The 24,617-nt window shown below is 32.7% G+C and overlaps 2 protein-coding genes across 3 annotated transcripts in view; one reads left to right on the forward strand and one right to left on the reverse strand.

Moving 5' to 3' along the window:
* The window catches only part of LOC149780968 (solute carrier family 49 member 4 homolog), a 136,367-nt gene extending 123,385 nt beyond the window's left edge, over positions 1–12,982 (forward strand). For both annotated transcript variants that reach the window (XM_089938083.1, XM_089938081.1), the window contains exons 13-15: positions 2,040–2,158; positions 6,223–6,405; positions 7,385–12,982. In XM_089938083.1, coding sequence (XP_089794209.1) covers positions 2,040–2,158; positions 6,223–6,405; positions 7,385–7,533 — 451 coding nt within the window. In that variant the 3' untranslated portion in view covers positions 7,534–12,982. The remainder of the gene's footprint in view (positions 1–2,039; positions 2,159–6,222; positions 6,406–7,384) is intronic.
* A 2,536-nt stretch (positions 12,983–15,518) lies between these two features.
* Positions 15,519–24,617, reverse strand: part of LOC149780970 (solute carrier family 49 member 4 homolog) — a 95,091-nt gene continuing 85,992 nt past the window's right edge. The window contains exons 14-15 of the mRNA XM_089938080.1: positions 17,028–17,191; positions 15,519–15,878 (exon numbers count right to left, since the gene is read on the reverse strand). Coding sequence (XP_089794206.1) covers positions 15,840–15,878; positions 17,028–17,191 — 203 coding nt within the window. The 3' untranslated portion in view covers positions 15,519–15,839. The remainder of the gene's footprint in view (positions 15,879–17,027; positions 17,192–24,617) is intronic.

Genomic DNA, 24,617 nt, shown 5'->3' on the forward strand with positions numbered 1-24,617 from the left:
GTACAGGATATACAGATAATAATAATACAGCTTTTCCCCATTATAATGCGGTAGTTGGGGTCCATAATTGCCGACCGCGGTATGTACTGAACAGCAGGATAGCAAAAACGATCCAAAATTATGAGTGTGTGGGAGGGGGTAACAAAACTCCAGTCAAATGCATAGTAATAGTTTATGTGAATTAGGTATGGGGTTTTTTGATGCATTGTAATGATACATTTAATTGTGTCCAATAATAATGTTTTAAAAAAAAAATACAAATATAATACTAAGCTTCTCATTTTCTTTCAACCCATATTGTCATACGTATGGTAGCTCAGATCATGAGTTACATTAATCAGTGATGTAAATATGTCATTTTATAAATCCAATTGCAAGTTATAACTTCAGTCTAAAATTATGAAAAAAATATCATCACTTGCCCACCTCACATTGTTAAATGTAGGTTGCGTTTGAGGTTAATGCATCCTGATGTTAAAAGCTTAAGTCCTTTTTGATAACTCATTATCACATATTTACCACTTCTACACCCATATAGCAATTAAATAAATGAACATCTATTGGCAACAGGTGCATTGAGTAATGTCGAAACATTTCTATCAATATAATATCTCATCTTCAATTCAAAAATATCAGTTACATGTGATAATTAACAACTGGGTGACATCACATCATTTGCTGCATGCTTTTAACAATTCCAAAACACTTGGGGATAAACAACAAAATAACAAACTTACATGTAATTTGTTTAAATTCCAATGATGTCCAAAACAAACACAGTTGGTCACAAAGGGTACTAATCCAAATAGAGTAAGCACTGTTCACTCACTTGATTATTCCCTAGTGGAAGTATTTCATAATTTTATGTTGTTTGAGTCCTGATTGTTCTCGTTTTTTATTTGAAGCAAATTCTATGATATGTCTCAGCTGCATAATTTTCAAAAGCTAAATTTAATAGCTTTCTAGCCACATCAGTGCTTTCTCAAATGCAAATATGGTTTCGGAAACAGCATGGGGTATTTCCAGCAGGTCCTCCTCTTAACTGTCATTAGTAAATCCTACTTCCTTTTGATTGAAAGTTAAGTTTTTGCTTTTGGTGATAAAGAATGGGATGACATTAGCATCAGTATTACACTGAACAGTGGGGCAGTCCTCATCTGTTTTGATCCAGTGCTGAACATCATCAAATGAGTTAAAATATCACCATAGTACAGCTTTAGCCTTTTCAACATCGTCTTCTGTGAAACCCTCAAAATTACAATCTTATTCACATATATGCTTACCTTCTCCTGGAAGTCTCCATTGCGAGATTAAATGTTTAAATTCACTTGAAGATATTGATAATATTGGATTCACTAGAAAATGACAATTGTTTGAATGGACCTTATTTGTAGCTACTTTTTGCAAATGAGCATCTATCTATTCTGGGCTGCACTGCAACAGATTACAGAAAGCAGAGTAAGTACTAAAGAAATGCAGCCACTAACCTGTCTTTGAGCTGTTGCTGTCATTGTTTCAACAAATAATGATGGACAGTAAGCTGGTCTTCATTTTAATTGGTGAGCTATGTTTACAGAGATTAAGTCATTGACCTGCTGCGGGAGCCTTAGTGTTAAAAGCAAATTCAACAGTCCCATGTACTTTAACCAGTTAGTTGACACTGACCAATGACAATTGTTAGAGACATGTAATTTCTGATGTGCAATAGTCTTTTAAGGAAAACAATATCTAAGGTTGATTGAATAATAGTGGCTAATTAATCAGAGTTTAACTGTAAATGTAAAAAGACATTCTAGTAATGTCCAACTCAAGTACAGTTGTTGATATAAAGTTTTCAGCTGATATTGAAAGTTTGTTTCTTTAAATTATAATTTTTATAGTTTTGATTATGGGGTCCATAGCATTTCTGGCGTATATTCATAATTGCATTATAGCAAAGTGCATTATAGCGGGGGAGAGCTGCAAACTTTATAAGATATGAATTGTAATCCTCTAGGCAATACATTAGCAGATGTTTTAGATATTTTTTTGTCTTTTAGGCTTGCAGATATTTTCTCCCGTCACATGAAGAAATACCTGATCACCTTGTACATTCTGGCAGGGATTTCTTTTGCTGTCTTTACTCTGGCTTTGTATGGAACAATTCCATTTTCAACAGGTTTGTATGTTAAAAGTATTGCAAATGACACTTATTTAAGGAATAATATTTACAATATTTTTATTACATTAAAAGTTCATATTTCATTTTTTTTAAAAACGATTAGCTATACATTATTTCTGCTGTAAGAATCAAATTCTTGATTGAAATAAGACTTGTATCAAGCAAATCAAATATTGGTCATATTATAATTTAATTGATTAAAAGTAGTTTAAGTAATACACAATGCATCCTTCTCTAGCCCCTTGCTGGGCTCCTCTTTGTCTACTTTGGTTTCTCTGCCCAGACATGATGTCATTGCAGCCAATATGTTAATAAACTAGTAACTAAATTTACATTGTCATATTAAATTTCATGTTGACCCCCAATTTGTGTCAGTACTTAAATGTACTCAACTATTATACCCATATATACTTCATACCCACTTTCTACGGTGCATGTATGGAGTATCAACTGATGTTTGTTATCATAGTAATCCTCAGGATCAAACTTATCAAGTTACAGTTATCGGTGTACCTATATACCTCATATCAAACCCTTGTGGCTCCACATACAGGTGTTGACACTTTTCTCAACCCTACAAACTCCCCAAGTCTCTCTTCCTGAGGTATGCCTATAGAAAAAATTCAGAGCTCGGCTGGTGTATGTATTGTGTGTTATTTAAATTGTATTCTAGCTTTTTTATACAGCTGCCATATGGCAGACCACATGAGGTCTGTCCATCCATCTGTTTCTAATTTCATTAAAACATAATAACTTATGTTTGCCAATATATTCACTTGTGATAAGAAAGAAGCTTTTGATTTTGTGATCTGGAGATCCAGGGTCAAGGTCACAAAATGAAAGTTGAAAAAATAGTTTCTGCATAAAAATGTCAGTTTGTGATGATGTGCCTTCACCAAAATTTTGGATAACTTGCACTTTTGGGTTAAGGAAAAAAACTTATTTTGGGGTCAAAAGGTGAAAGGTCAAGGTCACTGACTGGAAGAAGAAAAATTACTTCATAATAAGATTACTTCTATCACAGACCTCAAGCAAACTGGATGAATTACAATTGGGGCAAGAAAGAAGTCTACTCATTTTGGGACCAGAGGCCAAGGTCACTGACTGAAAGAAGATAAATGGTTAATACACAGTAACATTAGTTTTACATCACAGACTTTGACCACACTTTGAGACCGTCTTGGATTTGGAGTAAGGAAAAGGCTTATTAAGTTTGTGGTCAGAGGTCAAGGTCACTGGAGGAACAAAGGAACAAAAATGGTTTCTTCATGAACCTTGCACATAGTTTATGGATGATTTTGTATAATAAAGACATTCATTTTTGGGGGGAGGCAAAAGTTCATAGGTCACTGAGACTGAAAGAATTTACTCTAAAAAAATTATAGTTCAAAGAAAATGGATTTTGTAGTCTTCTGTTCCAGACTACATTCCTTTTGGCAAACTTTTTGGATAGCCTGCACTTATTTGTATACAAACCTGTTGAGTCTTGTGTCTGAAGGTCAGAGACCAATGGTTTCTGTATAGCAAGTTTAGTTCAAGACCTTATGCATTGACCAAAGATCCAGATCATTGAGACCTGATGGTCATTAATCTCAAGAATGAATCATGTTCTACTAGGGCTGACATTCAGAGCTATTAAACATAGGGCAGATGTGTAATGTGCCATTCAGGATGTTATATGTGCTGCATCAGAGTTAACCCTAACCAACCTCTTTCTGCTGAGAAACAGTTGTGTACATATATTTAGTGTGATTTGCTTTAGACACCATTCCCATTCAAATGGATTGTTACATTCAAACTGGCATCCTCTTGGGGGCTCTCATTTGATATATTTTAATATAAAATTCAATTTGGCATTTTCCCTTAATCGGATACTCATATGCTATACTAATAACGTAAAGGTCATGCCTGTTTAATACATTTCTTTTACAGTTTAAAGAGGAAAATTAAAAATACTTCCTTTGTGCTAGGGTCAGCCTAGACCTATTCAACTATTCTGGGATCAACCCATTATACACTCCTATGTGGGGATCAGCCAAGCATTGATTTAGTTAAGATGGAATCAGCCCAGAATACACACATATGCTGGGATCAGCCTAGCACAGATATGACATGAGCTGGGATCAGCCTAGCACAGTCTACAGAAGCTGGGATGACCTTATTACTATGATCAGTCTAGTGCCAATTATACTTGTGCTGGGATTAGCCCAGAATAGACTATAATGCTGGGTTCAGCCTAGCAATAGATTCAATTGAAGATGGATCAGCCCAGCATAATACACGTGTATGCTAGTATCAGTTTAGCACACAGCATACCTTAAGCTGGGATCTGCCCAGAATACACTGTAATGCTGGGATCACCGATTAATTAAGCATTGATGTTATTTTAGTTATTGATGCTGTAGAATATTGGTAATAATGAATGTTGGCTTGTTTGAGAGACTCGTGTATCGTGTATTTTCTTACAATGCATGTATTAAATCTTTCCTTGTACAATTCAGTATTTTTAGTTGTGCATAAACCCTTCATCAAAGCAAGCTGGCTACAATATTCAATTAAAACAATGCATCCTTTATTAAAGGAAGTGAGCACCAAACTTGAATAATAGCAATGTAATCTGGTACATTGTTGCATTTTCCAAAGCGATCGGTGATTGGAACACATTTTTGTGTTGTTAAAGTTTCCTCTCTGCAGGAAAAAAGTTACTGTTCATGCTTACAATGACTACCAAAACATAAATTTACAATATCTGGCCACTAAGGAAGTTTAAGTGATGCATATGACAAAGTTGTCTGCAAAAAAATGTTCACTTGTTCAAAGTTTTTCAGTTCCTTATGAACAGTTTCATATTCTTGGTAACCTCAGCATGATGATTATGTTTGTTGTCTCAGGCAGACCAAAATCTCGGTCAGTTTAAGTACATATAACATGTAAACAACAACTATAAAGCCATGTGCTATTGCCGATAATGAAAATCATAGTGAATTGTGTAGTGACACATTGGGATATAGATGAAATGAAATAAGAACTATCGTTTTTATATGTATTTTATAATGTGATGTGGCTGATGCATGAATTTTCTAAGATATGACCTATACTCTAATAGATTTTTCGTGTGTGTGTATATATATATATATATATATATATATATATATATATATATATATATACATATATTGATGCATATGGGCTCCAAGTGGTCTAAAGCGCTCACTGTTATGAATCACTGCCATCTCACCTCTGTGTAGGTTCGAGTCTTGGGCTCGGCCAACGTGGGTACGTGAGAAAGCTTGCCAGTAGCTTCTCATGGGTTGGTGGTTCTTTCTTGGGTTTTCCCCGGGTTCTTCCTTCAACCATTTATACAGTCTGCCATGTATAGCCTATCTTGTGCTGAAAAATGGCATTAAACCTTATAACAGCAACAACTTGATGCATTATGGATTGTATTACACCAAGGTAACATAAATGTAAGTTGTCAATATACAAGTGGGCTAGAAACTAGTATTGCCTTCTGTTAATAAAATTTTCATTGTTTTTTTCTTCTCAAAGTTTAAATCCTGCTCGCTGATGACAGGTTACCCTTAACATGAACTTCACTTGTATGCAAAATTTGATTTTCTTTTTTGTTTCAGTATCCCCACATACATACTTTTATCTTGACATCCGCTTATGTCAACAAAATTGGGACCGAGAATGTCGAGATAAATGGGTAGTACTGTATATGAAGTTTGGCTTGAAAATATTTTATATATTAGTGTATTTGAGCTTTGAACTCCTCCCAGGGACCCTAAGTACAGTTACCACATACATGCAAATGGTCTACTACAGCCACATGTTGTATGAGGAGAATATGGGGTTATTTATTGATAGATGAAATAAAGGATATCACTTTATCACTAACCTTGATAATAAAGCAAGGGGATAATAATTGCACCTGTTTAAAATGTAGCTTTTAGCAACCAGCTGAACAACACATGGATTTAATTTGCTTTCATTTTCAGGACTTATTCATGGACTGCAATATATCCCTCATAATGTCTCTTTGATGATGTTCTTTTCAGGAATTATGTACACAACCCTAATTTTAGTGGGACTACTTCTGTCAGCTTCAACACCACTATTTTATGAGGCATGTTGCGAAGCTACATACCCAGTGGCTGAGGGCATCACAAACTTCGCCCTTACATTGATGAATAATATTGGAGGTTTGGTGTTCCTACTAATCCAGATGATACCTAATATTGGTAAGTGCATTAACCCACCATAATATAGCTCTTCATAGATGTAATGATTCATATGACATCTGTATATATGTCAGCAAAAGATGGACTTGCCCAGAAAAGGTAAACAGATTTTCTGCATGTGTGACAAGTGTGAAACCTTTGTTGCTTCTTAGTGTACAGACATGTACGTTATATTTATTTAGTTTTATTGTATAAAAATAGAAAAGTTTTGTTTGCAAGTTTATATATTTATTTAGTTCTGCTATGTAAAATGAATGAAGTCTTGTTGGCATACTTTTTTCAGCTTAAGTACCCCATTATCAACATTGACTCACCCATACTTGAAAATACTAGATCATCCAATTTGTGTTGATCTATAAGATGTATTGTCCACCGTAAAATGTGAATTTGGCCATGGATCCATCAAAAACAGGGTGTGGGTGGGGGTTATAAATTTTAGTTGTCTTCATACTTGGAGTCATGTTTTACATCATTATCTATATTATGATGTCACAAGTCCGGTTGGACCTTTATGTTTGGTATTGTTTTTTACATCATAATCTTCATTATTATATTTCAGGTCTGGTAGGACCTTTATTCTTTGTCATGTTTTACATCATTATCTACTTTCTTATGTCATGAGCCTGGTACAACCTTTATGCTTGGTGTCATGTTTTACATAATAATCTACTGTATTATGTCACAGGTCTGGGGGGACCTTTATACTTGGTATAATGTTTTGTGTCAAAAGCTACTGTATTATATCACAAGTTTTTCCAACTTGTATGCTTGGGATGGCTGAACTGTTATGGTATGGAAATTATATGGACTTGTCATTCTACAATATTATTGAGTCACTCTAGTACTCTTTACACTCATGGTTCATTTTAAGTTGTTTCTATCTTTATATCCAGCATGTAAATATATATTGTGTAAACTTCTATTTCTATCTTTATATCCAGCATGTAAATATATATTGTGTAAACTTCTGTTCCTTCAGGTACCATGTGGGAAAACTGGTGCTTATTGGGGTCAATTGTTTTCTGTTTGCCTGTGCTGTTCTTTCTGAGGGACAATTACAACCGACTGAAAGTAGATGAAGAGAGTGTCAGAAATACAGCAGATTCCAGCACTGATATATCATCATAAAACTTTTAAATAGGACTAAAAGTTAATTTATTGTAACAGTCAAATATATTCAGTGTATTTTCTGTCTTCATTGTTACACATAGTACATGTCCTAAACTTATGATGTGCAGTATATTTTCTGTCTTCATTTTACACATGATTTATACTTTAAATAGCACAAAAATTCAGAAACTTTTTTTCTTCCGAATCACTAGTCATTTTCAAGGTCATGAAGTGCCATTGTAACTGTACTTTAAATAGATGAAGTATCACTCAGAACTTCCACAGCCCAGATCATTAATCATAATATGACTTTGGATACCACTTTTAGAACTACTTTTGTGGGAAAGATCAGTCAGTCACCATGGTGAACACAATGGTTAGTTTGGTATTTGCCTTAAATATGTTTGATATTGGATCATGGTTTCAACATAAAGTGTTGGTCACTGTGTATGTTTGACCTTTATGGATGAAAATAGTAAATTTTGAAAATGGCTTTCTTAATGACATGGGGAGAATTTTGATCAGACTAAAGTATGTTTTTTTGTTTACATCCATTGATTATGTACATTGTATACCTCTGGTGAGGACATTACATAGATTTGATATAAATCAATACAATAATTGATCTCTGAGTGCCATTTTAAGAAAATTGATGCAACAAAGCTTTCACAAAGGAGTGGTCCAGAACCAATTGCATTGAAATCTTAGAGTTATTACCAATCTAAAAGATCTGGCCAGGTCTCACTAAATCTCTATATATAAAAAATTGTTTGCTTATGATACAACTTGACAACATCATTTTTAGAAGTAGAGATATGGTAGTGAAAGGAAATTAAAATTGTAAACATAGAAATCTTTTTTGTCTGGAAAAGAAACGAGTTGTGGAAATGCTTAAATTTTCCACCAAGATAAAACAGGAGTTAAAGATATTATGACTTGACATATGGTTGTATCTTGGCATTGTCAGAAACAAATTCATTGATCTTCTATCAGTGTCAAAGATAATGATAAAAAATTATGCACTTAAATGTATCTTGTGTACTTTATCAATTTTGTTACCAGAACTGTTGTGTGGGAGTTTATCAAAAATATCAGAGATGATTTCAATCTTGTGTACTTTATCAGTTGTACTTTATCACTGATCTTGACATTGTCTGAAACAAATTCATTGATCTTCTATCAGTGTCAAAGACAATGATAAAGAATTGTAGTATGCACTTGAATGTATCTTGTGTACTTTATCAGTTGTACTTTATCATTGATCTTGGCATTGTCTGAAACAGATTCATTGATCTTCTATCAGGGTCAAAGACAATTATAAAGAATTTTATTATGCACTTAGATGTATCTTGTGTACTTTATCAATTTTGTTACCAGAACTGTTGTGTGGGAGTTTCTCAAGAATATCGGAGATGATTTCAATCATTTCCACAGTTAAAAAGAAGAAACACTCTTATCTTAGATTTTTGGAAATTTATTTTGGTCAGTAAAACATGTCCTTTTGAAGGACTCTTGTTTGAATAGTTGGTGTGATTTTTAGAATATAAAGTCCTTTTATTTCAGAAAAGATATGCCATAGTAAAATTTATACAAATGGCAATAAAAATCTTTTGCATTATACTTAAATACAAACTTTATATTATATTCTGTGATATTGTATAGTTTATGCAAAAATTGTCACAAAATTTACTTATGGATTGCTGTACATAGACAGAGCATTATTGCTACATTAGTGATTAATTTTACAGAAAAGGTATTATGTAATATAGCAAGAGAATGAAGTAAAACTTTGTCAGCCTTATTTTAATGTGACTGCATTCTATAATGCATACAGAATGTTTTATTTGTTATTGCACAGTGATTAATAGACTGAGTGGTGAGGTTTTAATCATGAACATTTTTATTCAATGCATATAATATATCAGACAATCCTCCAATTATTTTTATTTTTTTATTTAGTCTAATCATGAATATTCTAAAGGATCAATGTAATTATTTTTGTGACTTTTTAATGCATGTTGAAATCTTTCAAATGGGGAGTTAATGAACATTATCATTGCCTGGTTCATAAATAGCTATCACAATGAAAGATTACCACAAAATATCACATCAGTCTGTTTGAACCACCTTTACTTCCTATAAAATTTAACACATTTGATAAGTCCAGGACAAATTTAAGTTTTTCAAGCTTACTCAAATTGAGATATAAGGACTTACTTGGGCATGTACAATTTGCAGTTTTTGAAATGTGAAATTTTAAAATGGTCTTTGGTTAATTTATATGCATTTAATACATCTGGTTGATGATATCATAAAAACAGTCAGTAAAAGGGTTTATAAAAATATGCATTTTGTAGGTAAATTGTTATAGTGACTATGGCTAACACTACAGTTCCATGACAGTTTGACGTTACATGGCAACCAATCACATTTTCATCCATCTGCTGTTATATATACTGCATGATACCTGTGTGGTAATTTTTCCAGTGATTTTTTTAAATGAACTATTGAAGTGTTAATAGCACATTAAAATAATTTTTTTTTTAAATTAGTAAAAATTATGTCCAAAAATAAGTTCAGAATGAAATGAGTCCATAATTGTGTCAAGATTCAGACTTTTGAGAAAATATAATTTTATCACCAGCAAACAGATTATTAAATTGGTATTATGACCTACTTAAGTATGATTTGGATGAGCTTTTCTTTTGTTAATTTTAGTAATAATTTTAAAAATAACATTTTTATTATACGCCTACTAGAGACACAGTGTATTATGTTTTGATTAGACTAAAGTATGTATGTAATGACATCCATGAATGATGTACTAATGTATACATTTCATTGATGTAAATCAATGCATCACTAAACATTTTTATCTAATTTTGAGATGAGATGTTCCAGATGAATGAATAAAATTTTCTCCACATTTATGGATGGTGTACTTTGGTATATGTCTGATGGAGAAATTACATTGCTGTAAATGATGATGTAAATCAGCTGACATTTTTTTCTGTTTTTAAGATGATGGTGTCCCAAAGAAATAAATTAAAACTTCTGCCGAGGATGTGGTCAAGGATTTATTGCATCAGATTCTTACTACCAAAACTTAAGAAAATGTTGTCCTTTATGACTGGGATTAATATTCGCAGTGAAAATAAAGAAAAATATAACTAAATTGTTCAGTTGTACACATTGAAATCTTTCTTATACTTGAAAAAAATCCATCAAGTTAATGAATTTTCCAAATACCTCCGAGATAAAATTATAGAAATGATGATTAATCTTCTTGACACCTGCAGAATGTTTTTTAAAAAAAGGCATGGTTTGAAATGAATAAAAACTTTGCTCCAAAATTTCAATTTGAGAAAGAAAATTTGACATGTTTAGTGAAAATGGGTTCTTTTCCTTATGGTCAAGTTGTATCTGTCCCAGGCGTTGGTGCTAAAGATCTTGGGTTTCATCCTAAAGATTGTTTATTCCTTTTCCTTTGTTCGGGATTAAACAGTTTAAGATTCTGAATCCTGGATTTATAAAAAAAAGTAAATTTTAATATTTACAATGTACTGAATTCATGTTAAGCCAATATAATACTTGTATGTTATTTAATGTTCTTTTTGCTATAATATCCTTGTTTAGATACTTCATTTTTATAAGAAAGTATTTTTTAGGAACTTGTTAGATAATTTAAGATTTAAGGGAAGGCCCATCTTGAAAATTAGTCATCTAATTCCAATAATATTTGCTTAAGAAGATAAACCAGGTGAAAAAAATAAAGTTAACTGATGTATTTAATTCATATTTTGTATGTATATCTGTATACTTGAGAAGCGAGTTATGTTTCATGGTAGAGAAACAAATATTCTATACTGTATGAGAATGTAATCATGCATCAATTTAAATAACTATATTCTTCATAAAGAATGAATAATTGTAATTTGTAAAAAAAATAATTGTAATATACTTGAGTAGTTCTCCATATAAAGAAATTCCCATTTACTAATAATGTTCTTCAGCATCTCACTGGCACATAAGAAATTACAGTTATCCATAAAAAAAGATGATAAAAAATATAATGAATAATATAAGCTATAATATTTAGGGTAGAATGAGGAACAAATATAGGTTTAATTAGTAGAATTTAAATAAACTCTGTACAATACACTTTTGTCATCAAGCATTTGTTGTGAATGGTGAATATTCCACGCACTGGTTTGGCACAGTAGCAAAAAGCATAAAAGTGAATTTTCTGACCATTTAACTTCAACTTGGGACTTTGTGTTCTGGAACAACATTTCTATTGTGAACAATTAAGGAGCATGTTTGATGTTTTCAAGACAAAGAACGTTGAAGTGTAATTTTCTGTTTTGAATAGTCCAGATGTATTCTAGGAATATGGATTTTTAATGTGTGTGTGCGTGACTTGGATTTTTAACATAGCTTTAACAATTTTTTAGTCATATTGCTATGATGTCTGCAGTGTGACAGTTTATAGTGATACCTAGCACTGGGGCATCATGCCGCAGACATGTAGCATGATGTCCTACCCAGTCACATTATCCTGACACCAGGCCGACCAGTCCTAACACTAACGTCTTAACGTCGAGCGCCAAGTGAGGCAGCTGTTAGTACCATTTTAAAGTCTTTGGTATGACTCGGCTGGGGATCGAACCCATGACCTACTGCATTCGAGGCGGACGTTCTAACCACTAGGCCACCAGAGCGGTCCAGATTTTTAATTCAGAAATGATATGCTGTGGCAAAATTGATGTGTGTGACGATACTGTAATACAATTTATTTTTTGTGGATCTCAATACTCATGGTTTTGTATTTAAAAAAATGTGTACTTAAATTCCTGGTGTTGCCTTTCAAAGTTTGCATTTTTTGTGATAACGTGAATATGGATATAATGCAGTTTTGGCATGGCTCCAGAAATTTCATATATTCATGTGCACATGAAAAAATATTCTTTTTTCAAAGTACATGAAATAGTTTATAAAAAATGTATTATCATTTTGGGGAAGAGATTGTGTATGAATTCAAATATAATATGATCGTGGCATGGTTCCTGAAATTTCAAATACATGTACATGTACTTTTCTCGTGCCCGGAATTTTTTTTATTTTAAAAGTACATGAAATAGTGTATACAAATTTTTATTATCATTTTGAGGTAGAGATTGTGTATGAATTCAAATATAATATGATCTTGGCATGGTTCCTGAAATTTTAAATACATGTACATGTATTTTTCTCGTACCCAGATTATTTTTTTTAAAGTACGAGAAATAGTGGGTAAAATCTTATTATCATTTGGGGGAACAGTTAGCGTATTAATTTGAATATAAAATGATCATAGCATGGCTTCTGAAATTTAACAATTTCGCCAGGTTCTTGAAGTGTTATGCAAAAAAAAACATTATTGGAAATGTTACTTATTACTGATCCATGAATAAAGCCAGTAAGTTGTCGTTGTGATTGTCTTCAATTAATTCTGTATACAATCGTTGCTTCAACAATAGCTGACACGTGTTTCTTCTTTAACTGTATATACAAGCAAGCAGCAGACAATGTGGTGGTTGATAAAAATATTCTCACAATAAACATCAAAAATCGAAAGCTGCCAACATGTTTGCTGGGCTTGGCGGTGTACGTGTTCAGCTTAAAAATCTTTATTAAAGTATTTTTCACATGTTTCTTTCGATATTCACAAAATCTAAAGTGAGAGTTATATGCACACTGAAAGCATGTGTTGTTTAATTATTGGGAATTTACAATGGATAAAGGTACAATGAAACGCATATGATAAAATTTTAGCAGTATGAAATTTGTACAGACACCATTCATAAACCATGGAATGTAATGAACCATATAATTATATGTGCTTCGTCTTTCTTAACCTAATTTTGCTGTTATTTTTTCCCATTGAATTCTGACACATAATGATCTGTAACAAAATTACTGAATAGTTTAAATACATTTGCAATTTTTGCAATGGAATTACATGGATTAACTGCATGCCATGATGGTACAATATCAGACGGTAGATAAACGGTGTTAAAGCTCCGTTCATGCTATATATTAGACGTTGAATTCAGACACAATGAACTGACATAATTATTGCATATTTTAAATCTGTGCAGTTTTTCAATGGAATTACATGCATTATGGATGAATTGCATGCCATGATGGCACAATAGTAAATGGTGTTGATACCCTATTCATGATATACATTAGACATGAATAAATGTATATGTGCCAATGAGTTGTTTTCTGGAAAAAGTAAAATACTGTAAAACTCTACATTAACGTGATCCCGCTACTAACGCGAGCCAATTTTTTGGACCCCAATTATCACGTTATAGCAGGGTTCCACTGTACCCCAAATAAAGAATACAAAGGAACTATGACGACAACAAACAACAGTTCTTTAATGGTTAAAAGAATGCTATGACTTGTATGAGCACAAATGAAATCACCTGTTAAGATAAATCACTTACACTCAACATGAAAGGGAGCTAATGCAGCCAACAACACTAAGCTAGCCTCTTATTAAAGTACATGTGCATGATCTCCTTCTGAAAACACTGTCCTTAAGTTCTGACAACCATGCCATTAACTCTGGCTGAAGAGAGGTAAAATTCAGCTTAGATCCCTATCAGTTTGGATAATGTTATCCGTATGTGAACTGAACATGTGACCAGTTTTCTTTGCTTATTGCAGAGCCTACAGCTCTATCAACATTTGATGTGTTCAGAGCCCATCAGAGTGCAAAAATGCTGACTGAATTGAAAAACAATGGAATCCTTTGGTTAAACCTGCATTGTGCACGAACCAACTTCAACCTCAATCAAGCTGATTCATGCTGACTGGATAACTGTGGCTCATGCCAAAATCTGGGAAAGTTCAGACCTAACTGTCAGTGACTTTAAGAATATTGGACTTGTTTATTCAACAGTTTCAATATTATTTACAAGCAAACATTTGTGGATACCAGCCAACTTATTTGACATGATGTTGATTCGGTGGTTTTGTCTGAAAACCAGTGAAGTATGAGAATCAGTAATATGTGGTAATTAGTGTATGTACAGTGTTTCATTATTAATTGTACTTCAAGCATGTAGGTCTCGTATTTTATTTTTCATTGGGTTTAAGTATGTTTGGATAAAATGAGATATGCTTTCATAAGGATTTAAACTTTTCAACAACAGTTTCAACTTAAATGGAAAACCAGTTTGGATAAGTATTATGTTGCAAATTTCTTTTATGGTAAAGATGGATTGCATTAACTATCAAGCGTGCTTACCAGTCCCTTATCAATAGGGACCCATTCATGGCCATTAAAACCTTGAAGATCGAGCCATATTACCTCATGGGCATATCTGACTCATTCATCTTTGTGATAAAAATCATATTTTGGCACTCTCACACTACTTTTCTTTCTTCTTTTACCATCATTTGTTGCCACCCCCCCCAAAAAAATCATTACCAATATTGAAAATAATATTCCTGACAGGTCAGTCAATTTTTCTCTCTTCGGCATGTAGACAGAGCAACATTTCCTCCTTTAGACCAATTGAGGATAAACATATGGTTAATGTGAAGATTCAGTTTTATCAATGATGTTAAATTAGAACTTGTACAAAAATAAAATCTATAAAAATACTACCAGTTTCTTTTATATCTTAATAGGTATGTATATCTGTGATTTTGGATAATAAATTTGGTATAAAATCTAAGGCTGCTGATGAACCAACTATTGCACTATACTGGCACAATCCTAACCACAACCATAATATAGAAGTGTGTGAAATTTTACCCACAAGGTTTCTACCCAATAGTTTCATTTAGTTACCTCCAGTGACTTGCACAAGTTATTATTATTGAAATTATAACAACCAGTGTTTTTTATGGATATTTTGGGGGATGTTGATGATGTATCTAATTATTATTCATAGGTGTTGTTCCTGAAAATTGTTGTTTTTTCAAAGATCTCAAAAATAATATATGGAGTGGTCATTTTATTGAAACAGAAGTAATCCAAGTTATTGTCAGTCATTGAAACATACATATTGAGTCTGTTGATATGGTTTTGTCCATATTTGTTGTTGCTGTTGTGGGGTTTAGCGCCATTTTTCAGCACACGATAGGCTATACATGGTGGTCAGTATTAATGGTGGAGGAAGAATTCGGTAAAACCCCAGAAAGAACCACTGACCCATGAGAAGCTACTGGCAAGCTTTCTCACGTACCCACATTCACTGAATCCGTGACTCGAACCGGCGCAGACAGAGGTGAGATGGCAGTGATCCATAATGGAGAACGCTTTAGACCACTCGGCCACCCTCCATATTTGTATCTTCAATCTAATATAAAAATATAAATAAATGACATACATAAACGGCATGATTATTTAACAAGATTATATTCACCATATAGAAAATGACACAAATTATTTGGTAACATGATCAGCAATATATAACTTTAGTATTATACCAGCCATACCTTTTGTCATAATTATTATTAGTGCCATTTCTGCTGGAATTAATTCATCCTTAAAATTAGAAAATAAAAGGAATATAGACTAAAATATAATCATTACTCACTATCCAAGTTCAAACATAACTTTATTTCTGATAATCCAGAAGAGTTTATCCAAGAGATGCTTGCTAAAATATAAGAATTTAATTGAACAGAAAATTATGTGGAGCTATTGGACTGATGTCTTAAATTTTGTTATAAATTAAATGGTTAACAAAATATAGATATATGTTGGTATGTGTGAAATGGCAATATTCAATTTTGGTACTAAAAAAAGTAAACATATAAATTAATTTGCATTACCTGTTTGTTATTACCAGGTTCATATTTGTGGATCCAAAAGGTCAAAAGGCAAAATATTTTTGCTAATAAATTTTGCTTTTAAAGTAGCTCAATTTCGATAGGTTAACAATTTGTATAATTAATATAAATAAGAAAAATATATAATATTAGAAGAATTATTTAATACCATAGAACGGGAGACAAAAGAAAAAGATTTTGAAATGAAATTTGAAAAAAATGTTGACCCATTTGAGAAATTAGATGAAAATGAAATCAGATTTGGGCTGTTCCATTAAAAAATACATGGGACCCAGGGAAGTCATTTTTAAAGTGGGGTACAGAATTTATAATTTCAACAAGAATCAATGACTGGAGCATGTAAACAAATATGATTGATATATGGATCTATCACCATGGATGATCATTGTATAGAATATGTACACAAATATGAATACATGATTCCTATCACCAAGGTGATCAAAGTATAGGATTTAAACAGAAACATGAACTATGTATGATTCTCTCACCAAGGGTGAACAAAATATTAAATTTGTACACAAATATGAATAATTTATATTTCATTCACAAGTTGGATGTATATATTATTGATTTTCACTTGTATAGCAATCTTGAATTATTGATATTACTTATATAGTGATATTGAATAATATTGATTAAAAAATGGAACATACGTATATCATGGCATCCAACTGCTGAGCACAAAGTGTTTCCTGTTCCACAACTCTCATCCATTGGTATCGCCTTGGATGGTTCACCCCACCAAGCCTGCTGAAGGATCCCTCAAGAGCCACTTTATTCCCTTCATGCCTGTTGGTCCTGAATCTTTGGTTCCTTGCTGAAAGTAAACCAATACCGTCCTCCAAGCCAATGTCACCATCATACCCAGGATGCAGGTTGCATAAAACCCCATGGAGTTAAATGACTCCCTGTAAAAAACAGCTCTACAACTGGTGATTGCTCCTGTAAATTGGATTTCTTCCTGACTATACTCATTGTATTGTGAGAATATGAGGATTTACATATAAGTACCCTGGTTGTGATGAAAATCTAGAGGATTTGCAGTTGGGTTTTTCATTGTATGCACTGTGTGTACAGCAATGGATAAACTGAACTCAGTATTTTAAATAACCACAGCTAAAAATTAAATCACCCTCAGGCAACCTTGTACATGTATATTTGGTGGCAGATCAGCATAATTTGTACAATATTGAAACCCATCTATGACAGAATGCTTCCTGCCAAATTTGGTAACATTCTGTTGTTTTTTTTTTAGAAGGAACCTTTAATGTTTAGCAGTTTTTGGGAAGAAGTTGTTAAAGCTCTTTCTGTTATTAGTAACAGTGGGAATATTAGAATGTAGATTGGTGATAAGCTCTAGGGGTTTTAATTGTGTAACAAAGAAAGAGCAACAATCAACAAGTTTTGTAAAATTCAACATACACATTTTTTCTCTAAAATACAAAGTGAAAGAATTAAAAATAACTTACTGTAATCCAAATACTGTACATTCCAAAGGTATTCCAAATGATAGTTCTAACATGCTTGTGTGCAAACACCACAGAAGTCACTGTTTTAAATCCAAATGTCTTTATTAAATGAATTCATCATAAAATCCAATATAATCCAAATAGTCTTGAAGTGAATAATGGTAAAATCCAAAATAATATTCTTTTAATATTATGGCAAATATCCAACTGTCATTTGAATAAACTCATAATAATCAGCTAATAATATCTGAATATCTTTGAGTAAATGTTCTTCATAGCACTTCAATTCCAAAAGATCATTATCAATTTAAATGAATCAGTGTATCTCTGACAAGACTGATATCCACTCTAAGAATACTTGATTCCACATTCTACTTCATTTATATAGAAAATTCTATTAAGCTAACAGTGCAATATGTTTCTAGAATATGATTCCAGGTTTTTAATGAATTATTAATATTGCAAAATACTAGCATTGAGTAAAAAAAAAAAGCTGTTCCCATTTAATGACTCGGGAACGACAGCCTGACCTTTCTATCAGTATGAGTGTCCTTGCAGGAATACTTGTTATTTTGACCTCTGTTCACATCACTCATGGCCTATCTGAACCACAAGATGTTAATTTGATCTTGGTATGTGACCTTGTAATTTATTAATACAGTCGGTGTATGCATTTAAACAGGACTCATTAACAGTACAAAACCCATTCATAGGATCTTGGAATTAAAAATGTCAATAACTAAGTGACTCTTACAAGAAATATTATTATAAAATAATGTAAATGATACAAATATACATAATTGGCATCTTATGGCCAGGCAAAATAAAAATACTGAAACTGAAGAATTGATAAATGCAGAAGGCACATATAAACCACTAGTGTAACGTGTGTACTAAATTTCATAGAGGTATCTTCAATCATTCATGGAATTTTGCCCCAGAAATTAATATGGATAATGGATGGATGTATACAATTAAATAGATAAAAACATTAAAAATCAAGAAGTGAAAATTGTCAGATCTGGAAAATAAAGGCCTGATGAATGAACAGATGAATGGATGAAAACAAGAATATTGAAACTGAGGAATTGTGAATAGCAAAAGTTGCATCAGGACTACTAGTCTACATGTACTATGTGTACCAAGTTTCATTAAGATATCGTAAATGTACTTTTTTAAATTTTGCTGTGGAAAAGGAAAGTGGTTACTGCATGGATGGAAGGATATATGAATGGACATAAAAATGTCAAAAAATTTAAAACTTGATTTAACTGAAGAATTGTGAACAGCACTAACGAATCTGGGCCATTTTTTTCTGATAAATGTGTCAAGTTTCATAGAGACACTGTTAATAGTTTGAGAATTATGCTTTGGAAACAAAAATGTTTATGGATAGAGATTTAACAATAGCTATATCTCCCTGTATTTCATACAGAACTAGGGCTGGAGGAACATAAAACAAAAGTTACAACATTTAAAGTTGAGAGTTTATTTTTGTCAAAGATTATTAAAACATGCAATGATTTAAAATCACTCAACAATCAATTTATAATGTTCTTTATTTATAACTGTAAAAACAGATTGCAATAATAATAATAATAATAATGGCTTTATTTAAAGAGGGTAACGCAATTAGCTAAGAACTAATCTACCTCGAGGCCCTCATGCAAATAAATTTATTTATTTTAGCTGCAACTCTGAAGCCTCTTGATATATTGGGTTTGGAAGAAGGAAACAGAGTGGGCATTTCTAATTTCAACTGGAAAATTATTCCTGAGCAAAGTTCCTGAGTATTGGAAACTTTTTTAAAAATAATTCATTATTTGGTTTGGAAATTTTATACTGTTTGGTAGACATGGATCACAGGTGGGGAGTATTGCCAGGTAGCCTATACTGGAATAGTGATTGTAAATATTCAGGAGCACTGTTATTGGATATCCTGTATATTAATTTGGGTTTTCTCAAATGGATTTGGTCTTTAATAGGTAATATTTTTGACTTACCAGCTAAATTTTCCTTGCTTTCTTTCTGGATGGATATTAGCACAAATGCTCTTTTTTGAAGATGTGCCAGCTTTGCTATATTTATATCAGTTGAATTACTCCATACTGAATTACAATAATATAAATAGTTTTGTATGTAACTGTTATAAAATAGTTTTCTGTGCCTTTCTGGGAGAAAATGTCTTATCCTACTGAGAAGCCATATAAACTTGAATTGACTTTATTACTGATATGTTTGATATGTTCAGTCCATGTTAGTTTGTGAAACATTTCATGAGAATCTGTATTAACATTACAAATTATATTCCTCTGATTGGCTTTAAAGAAAAAACAGTCTGATGAAAACTGTATAAAATCTCACATGTAAAGATCATCCATGATTTGAAAAAAAATACACAAGTGTTCTACATAACCAGATATCACACCTACATCTGTACCTAGAAGTGTCCCACTTGTATCAGACTTAAAAAATAAAAAACTTCAAAACTGGTGTCATCAACACTGCTAAAAAATGACACCATTGTCTCAACATGAAAATGCTGGTAAGAGAAAAAACCAACCCTATTTCTGGCCCCAGCGTAATATACTAAGTTTGCAATAAACATTTACATCAGGGGTCTCAAACACATGGCCCGCATGCGGCCCGTCAAGCGTATCCTGTGGGCCGCAAAATGATTGGTGTCACAAGGTGTCATGAGTAATAACAAAGGTGGTGCGGCTATTGAGCCATCAAAAATGCCCTAATGTTGGTCTGAGTTTGAGACCCCTGATTTACATCACACACCTATCAACAAGATTACCACGAATGGCACATTATACACCTGTCATGTGTTTAACAGTCCTCAATACAGGCACCATAAGAGCATGGTTGACTGGAGATGATTGATCAAGGGGTCTTGATGACCCAGACCACTGGTCAAGGTATCCAGTATTGAGATGAACTTAATCTGCAAAAACAATTCTTTTATTATTAGACTTACCATGACTGTGACCTCAGACCTTTAAACCCCAGAATATTGGTTTCTTTATTTCCATAAGTGCAAGATGGTAAAGGATTTGGTCAAGGAACTTACTCTAGAAGACAAGTTATTCTGCAAACCCATTTTGGAGCCACCCTGACCTTGACATTTGACCATTTGATGTAAAAATCAATAGGCATCATGTATAACTGAAGTGCAAGCCCTCTACAAACATTAGTGAAACTGCACAGTCCAGTTCAAAAGTTATTATGCAAAAACCATTTTTCTTCTTTCAGTCAGTGATCCTCACCTTTGACCTATTCACCCACCACAACATTGATAGGTATCTTCCTTACCTCAAGTGCAAGATCTCCACAAAATCAGGCCCAGGTCTGTGATGCAAAGCTAATGTACTTGTACAGAAACCACTAATGTTCTTGGGCAGAAACCATTTGTTTTCTTTCAGTCCATGACCTTGACCTTCATAACCCCAAATAGGCTTTGTCCTTAATCCAAGTACAAGCCACCCTCAAAAACTGGTAAATACAGATCTGCTGAACTTCAGTTATTGTGCAGAAATTAAACTGGCAACAGATCGATTCATGATCAGTAAATGGGAAAATGATTCCATTATACTTAGAATTACTCAAGTATATTATAAGAATTTTTTGTTTAAAATTTGTACTTTATTCATCCTTTATGAAGAATATGTTTGTTTTATTTTAATTGATGTATGCTTTTATAATTATACTTTCAAAATACAGTTCAGAATATTGGTGTCTATTATGAAACGATCCTCTCTTCTCAAGTATACAGAAATACATACAAAATGTGAATTAAATGTAAATCTTCCTATGCAAAACATTATTGGTTTTCTTTCAAATCTTACTGTATCTAACAAGATTCTATAAAAAAAAGAGCTTCTTATAAAAATGTTTCCATGTATTTAAAAAAAACGACATCATATATTGTAGTATCATCAATTTTCGTCGGGGACCAATTTTCGTGGTTTTTGTTGTTGCCATGAACCACGAATTTAAATCCTCAAAGAAAAATGAGCCATGCAGGATGATGACCCCGACCTCTTTTTCTTACAGTGTTTCATTCCTAGAGATTAACACAGCTACTAGTATTTGATAAATCAAGGTTAATACTGTAATCTGGTAATTAAACATTACCTTTTACATGTGTTTTTTTAACATTTTAACCTTTTGAAAGAAGAATTATAAATCATTTTATATTGTTTCAATGTACACGTTCAATAAAGTATCTGATAGCTGTAATTTTACGCTCAATGCCTTAAATCAATATGTGAGGAAAGTAAGGATAGAGAGAAAATAGAGAAAAAGCATAAGGTATTCAAACAATAGTAATACAGTCCTACCCACTTAGATCGACATCACTTATATTGACAAGCCGCCTATTTTTGACAAAAAAGCAAAGTCCCTGTCCCTTGGTCTACTGTTACTACCAAAACTGCCATGCTTATGTCGACGTCGAGATAAAAACCAAAAGTATATGTCGACAGAAGCCCTTGGTCCAGCTTGAACAAATCCTTTGTTTTCTAATCATTTATGTCGACAAGCTGCCAGTTCCGACCCATACTTTGTTCAACAATTAGTTGATCTTGCCGTCAGGCTTTAATTTTCCCGCCTAATCATTTATGTTGACAAGCTGCCAGTCCCGACCCATACTTTGTTCAACAATTAGTTGATCTTGCCACCAGGCTTTAATGTTATGGTCAGATAAAAAAAAAACATGCTTTGTTTGGTCCTTGATAAATTAAATCAAATTTTATTGTAATTTTATGCATTGATCATGCTATAGATAATAATCTCAATTACATGTATATGTATTTGTCATTAAAATCTTTTACTGCTACATGTATTTGTATTTTGAGCGAATTGATAACTTGTTATCTCCTGGATGTATTTTAAATGTAAACCACTTGAGCTGACATTGTTACAATATTGTATTGCAAGAATCGTTTTCTTTTAATACCTCATTAGCATGTGTCAATGTATACAATATTATGCCTTCATTAATCATATCAGCTGCATATCTCTAGTTTGCTTTTATGTACATTTCATGATGAATTCTGTATCTAAATACATGTACTGTTTAAACCAACTTGCTGACAGGTTTTCATTTCCCTGTGAATAGCCCCATCCCCTTGGTAGCCTCAATAAGATGGGAACAGACTGACCAAAATCTAGGACAATTTAAGTACATGTACTTGAAGCATATAAATAACAACTATGCAACCAGGTGCTAATGCCGACATTGAATGTTGTAGTGAATGTTTTTCATATCAGGATGTGACCGATGCAATATTTTATTGTGGATTTTATTACACAAAGGTAACCAAAATGTAATTTGTCAATATACAAGTGAATTTTCACACTGGTTTCGTCTTCATGTACTCAAAATTTACATTGCTTGTTTTCTCAAAGTGTAAATGCCACTCACTGATGACAGGTCACCCCTTTCTGACGAATTTAACTTGTATCTTTTTTCAGACCCCCACAACACTTATCTCGACATCTGCCTATGTCAACAATATTTCCTCGGGCCCGAGGATGTCAACAAAACGGGTAGGACTGTACCAAAAATGAAAGGAAAAATAATACAAAATAACAGTATTATGAAAATTAAATTTAATACTTATTCAATTTGACCCTTCATTTGAGTACAACTGTTGTTGAAACATTTAAATCCTTCTGAAAGCACATTTCATTTTATCCATGCATTTTTAATCCAAAAGAACAATTCTGTAAAATACTATAACTATTTTTTGAAACAATATTATTAATGAAACACTGTATATATACTAAATACAGCAGAGTATTAAAGCTCACACTTCTTGGACAAAGCCACTGTATCAACATCGTGTCAATCAAGTCTCATGGTACTCACAAATGCTTCTCAGGTAAATAATCCCCAAATTGCTGAATTAATCAAGTCCAGCTTTCTCAAAACCACTGATAATTTGGTCCTATGTTTTGCTCATTGTTGTGTGAGCTGCAATTATTCATTCAGTGTGAATTGGCTTGATTAATGAGGTTGCAAGGTTACTAATACTGTGCACTGATCGTCACCAGTAACATCTTTTTCCTTAATGATGTCCATGACCTGTTCAGTATACCACTTGTGGAATTTTGATTTTAATTCTTCTTTAATAACCGACTGGCCTAGTGTTGTTGGCTGCGTCAGCTTCCTTTGATGTGGAACACTCAAACGAAAACATGGCGAAAGTGATTAAACTTGACAGGTGTTTTATTTGTGCTTATAGAGATAGAAGTATTTTATTAGTGTTGTTGGCTTCAATAACTTTGACTGATGTTATTCACTTGGTCGAAAACACGGTGTAAGTATTGAACATTGCCAGGTCTTTGATTTGTGCTCATACAGGTGGTAGTATTGCTTTAAACATTAAAGTGACTGCCATTTGCACAGGTATTGCTTTATTCATTTGTATTCTTTATTTTGGGTACTTGTAGAGGTTAAACCATGAAATTAAATACTTACTAATATGCAAACTTTGACAGGCAAAACCACAAATTTAAGTACCCATGAAAACCATGAAAACTGAGCCCAACAAAAATAAATGATACTACAGTATGACCAAAAGCACAATAAAAACATTACAAGTATTATAACATAAAATCAGTACACTGTAAATATTCAAATCTACTTTCAATAAATCCAGGATTCAAAATCCTAAACTGTTTAATACAGATAATCTCTGATATACAAACACATCTTGTAATCATTTGTCACAATAAAAGCAAAAGTAAAGGATGAAACAATGT

Source organism: Sinohyriopsis cumingii, chromosome 16 (genome assembly GCF_028554795.1).
Source record: "Sinohyriopsis cumingii isolate HCF-2022 chromosome 16, ASM2855479v2, whole genome shotgun sequence".
NCBI lineage: Eukaryota > Metazoa > Mollusca > Bivalvia > Unionida > Unionidae > Sinohyriopsis > Sinohyriopsis cumingii.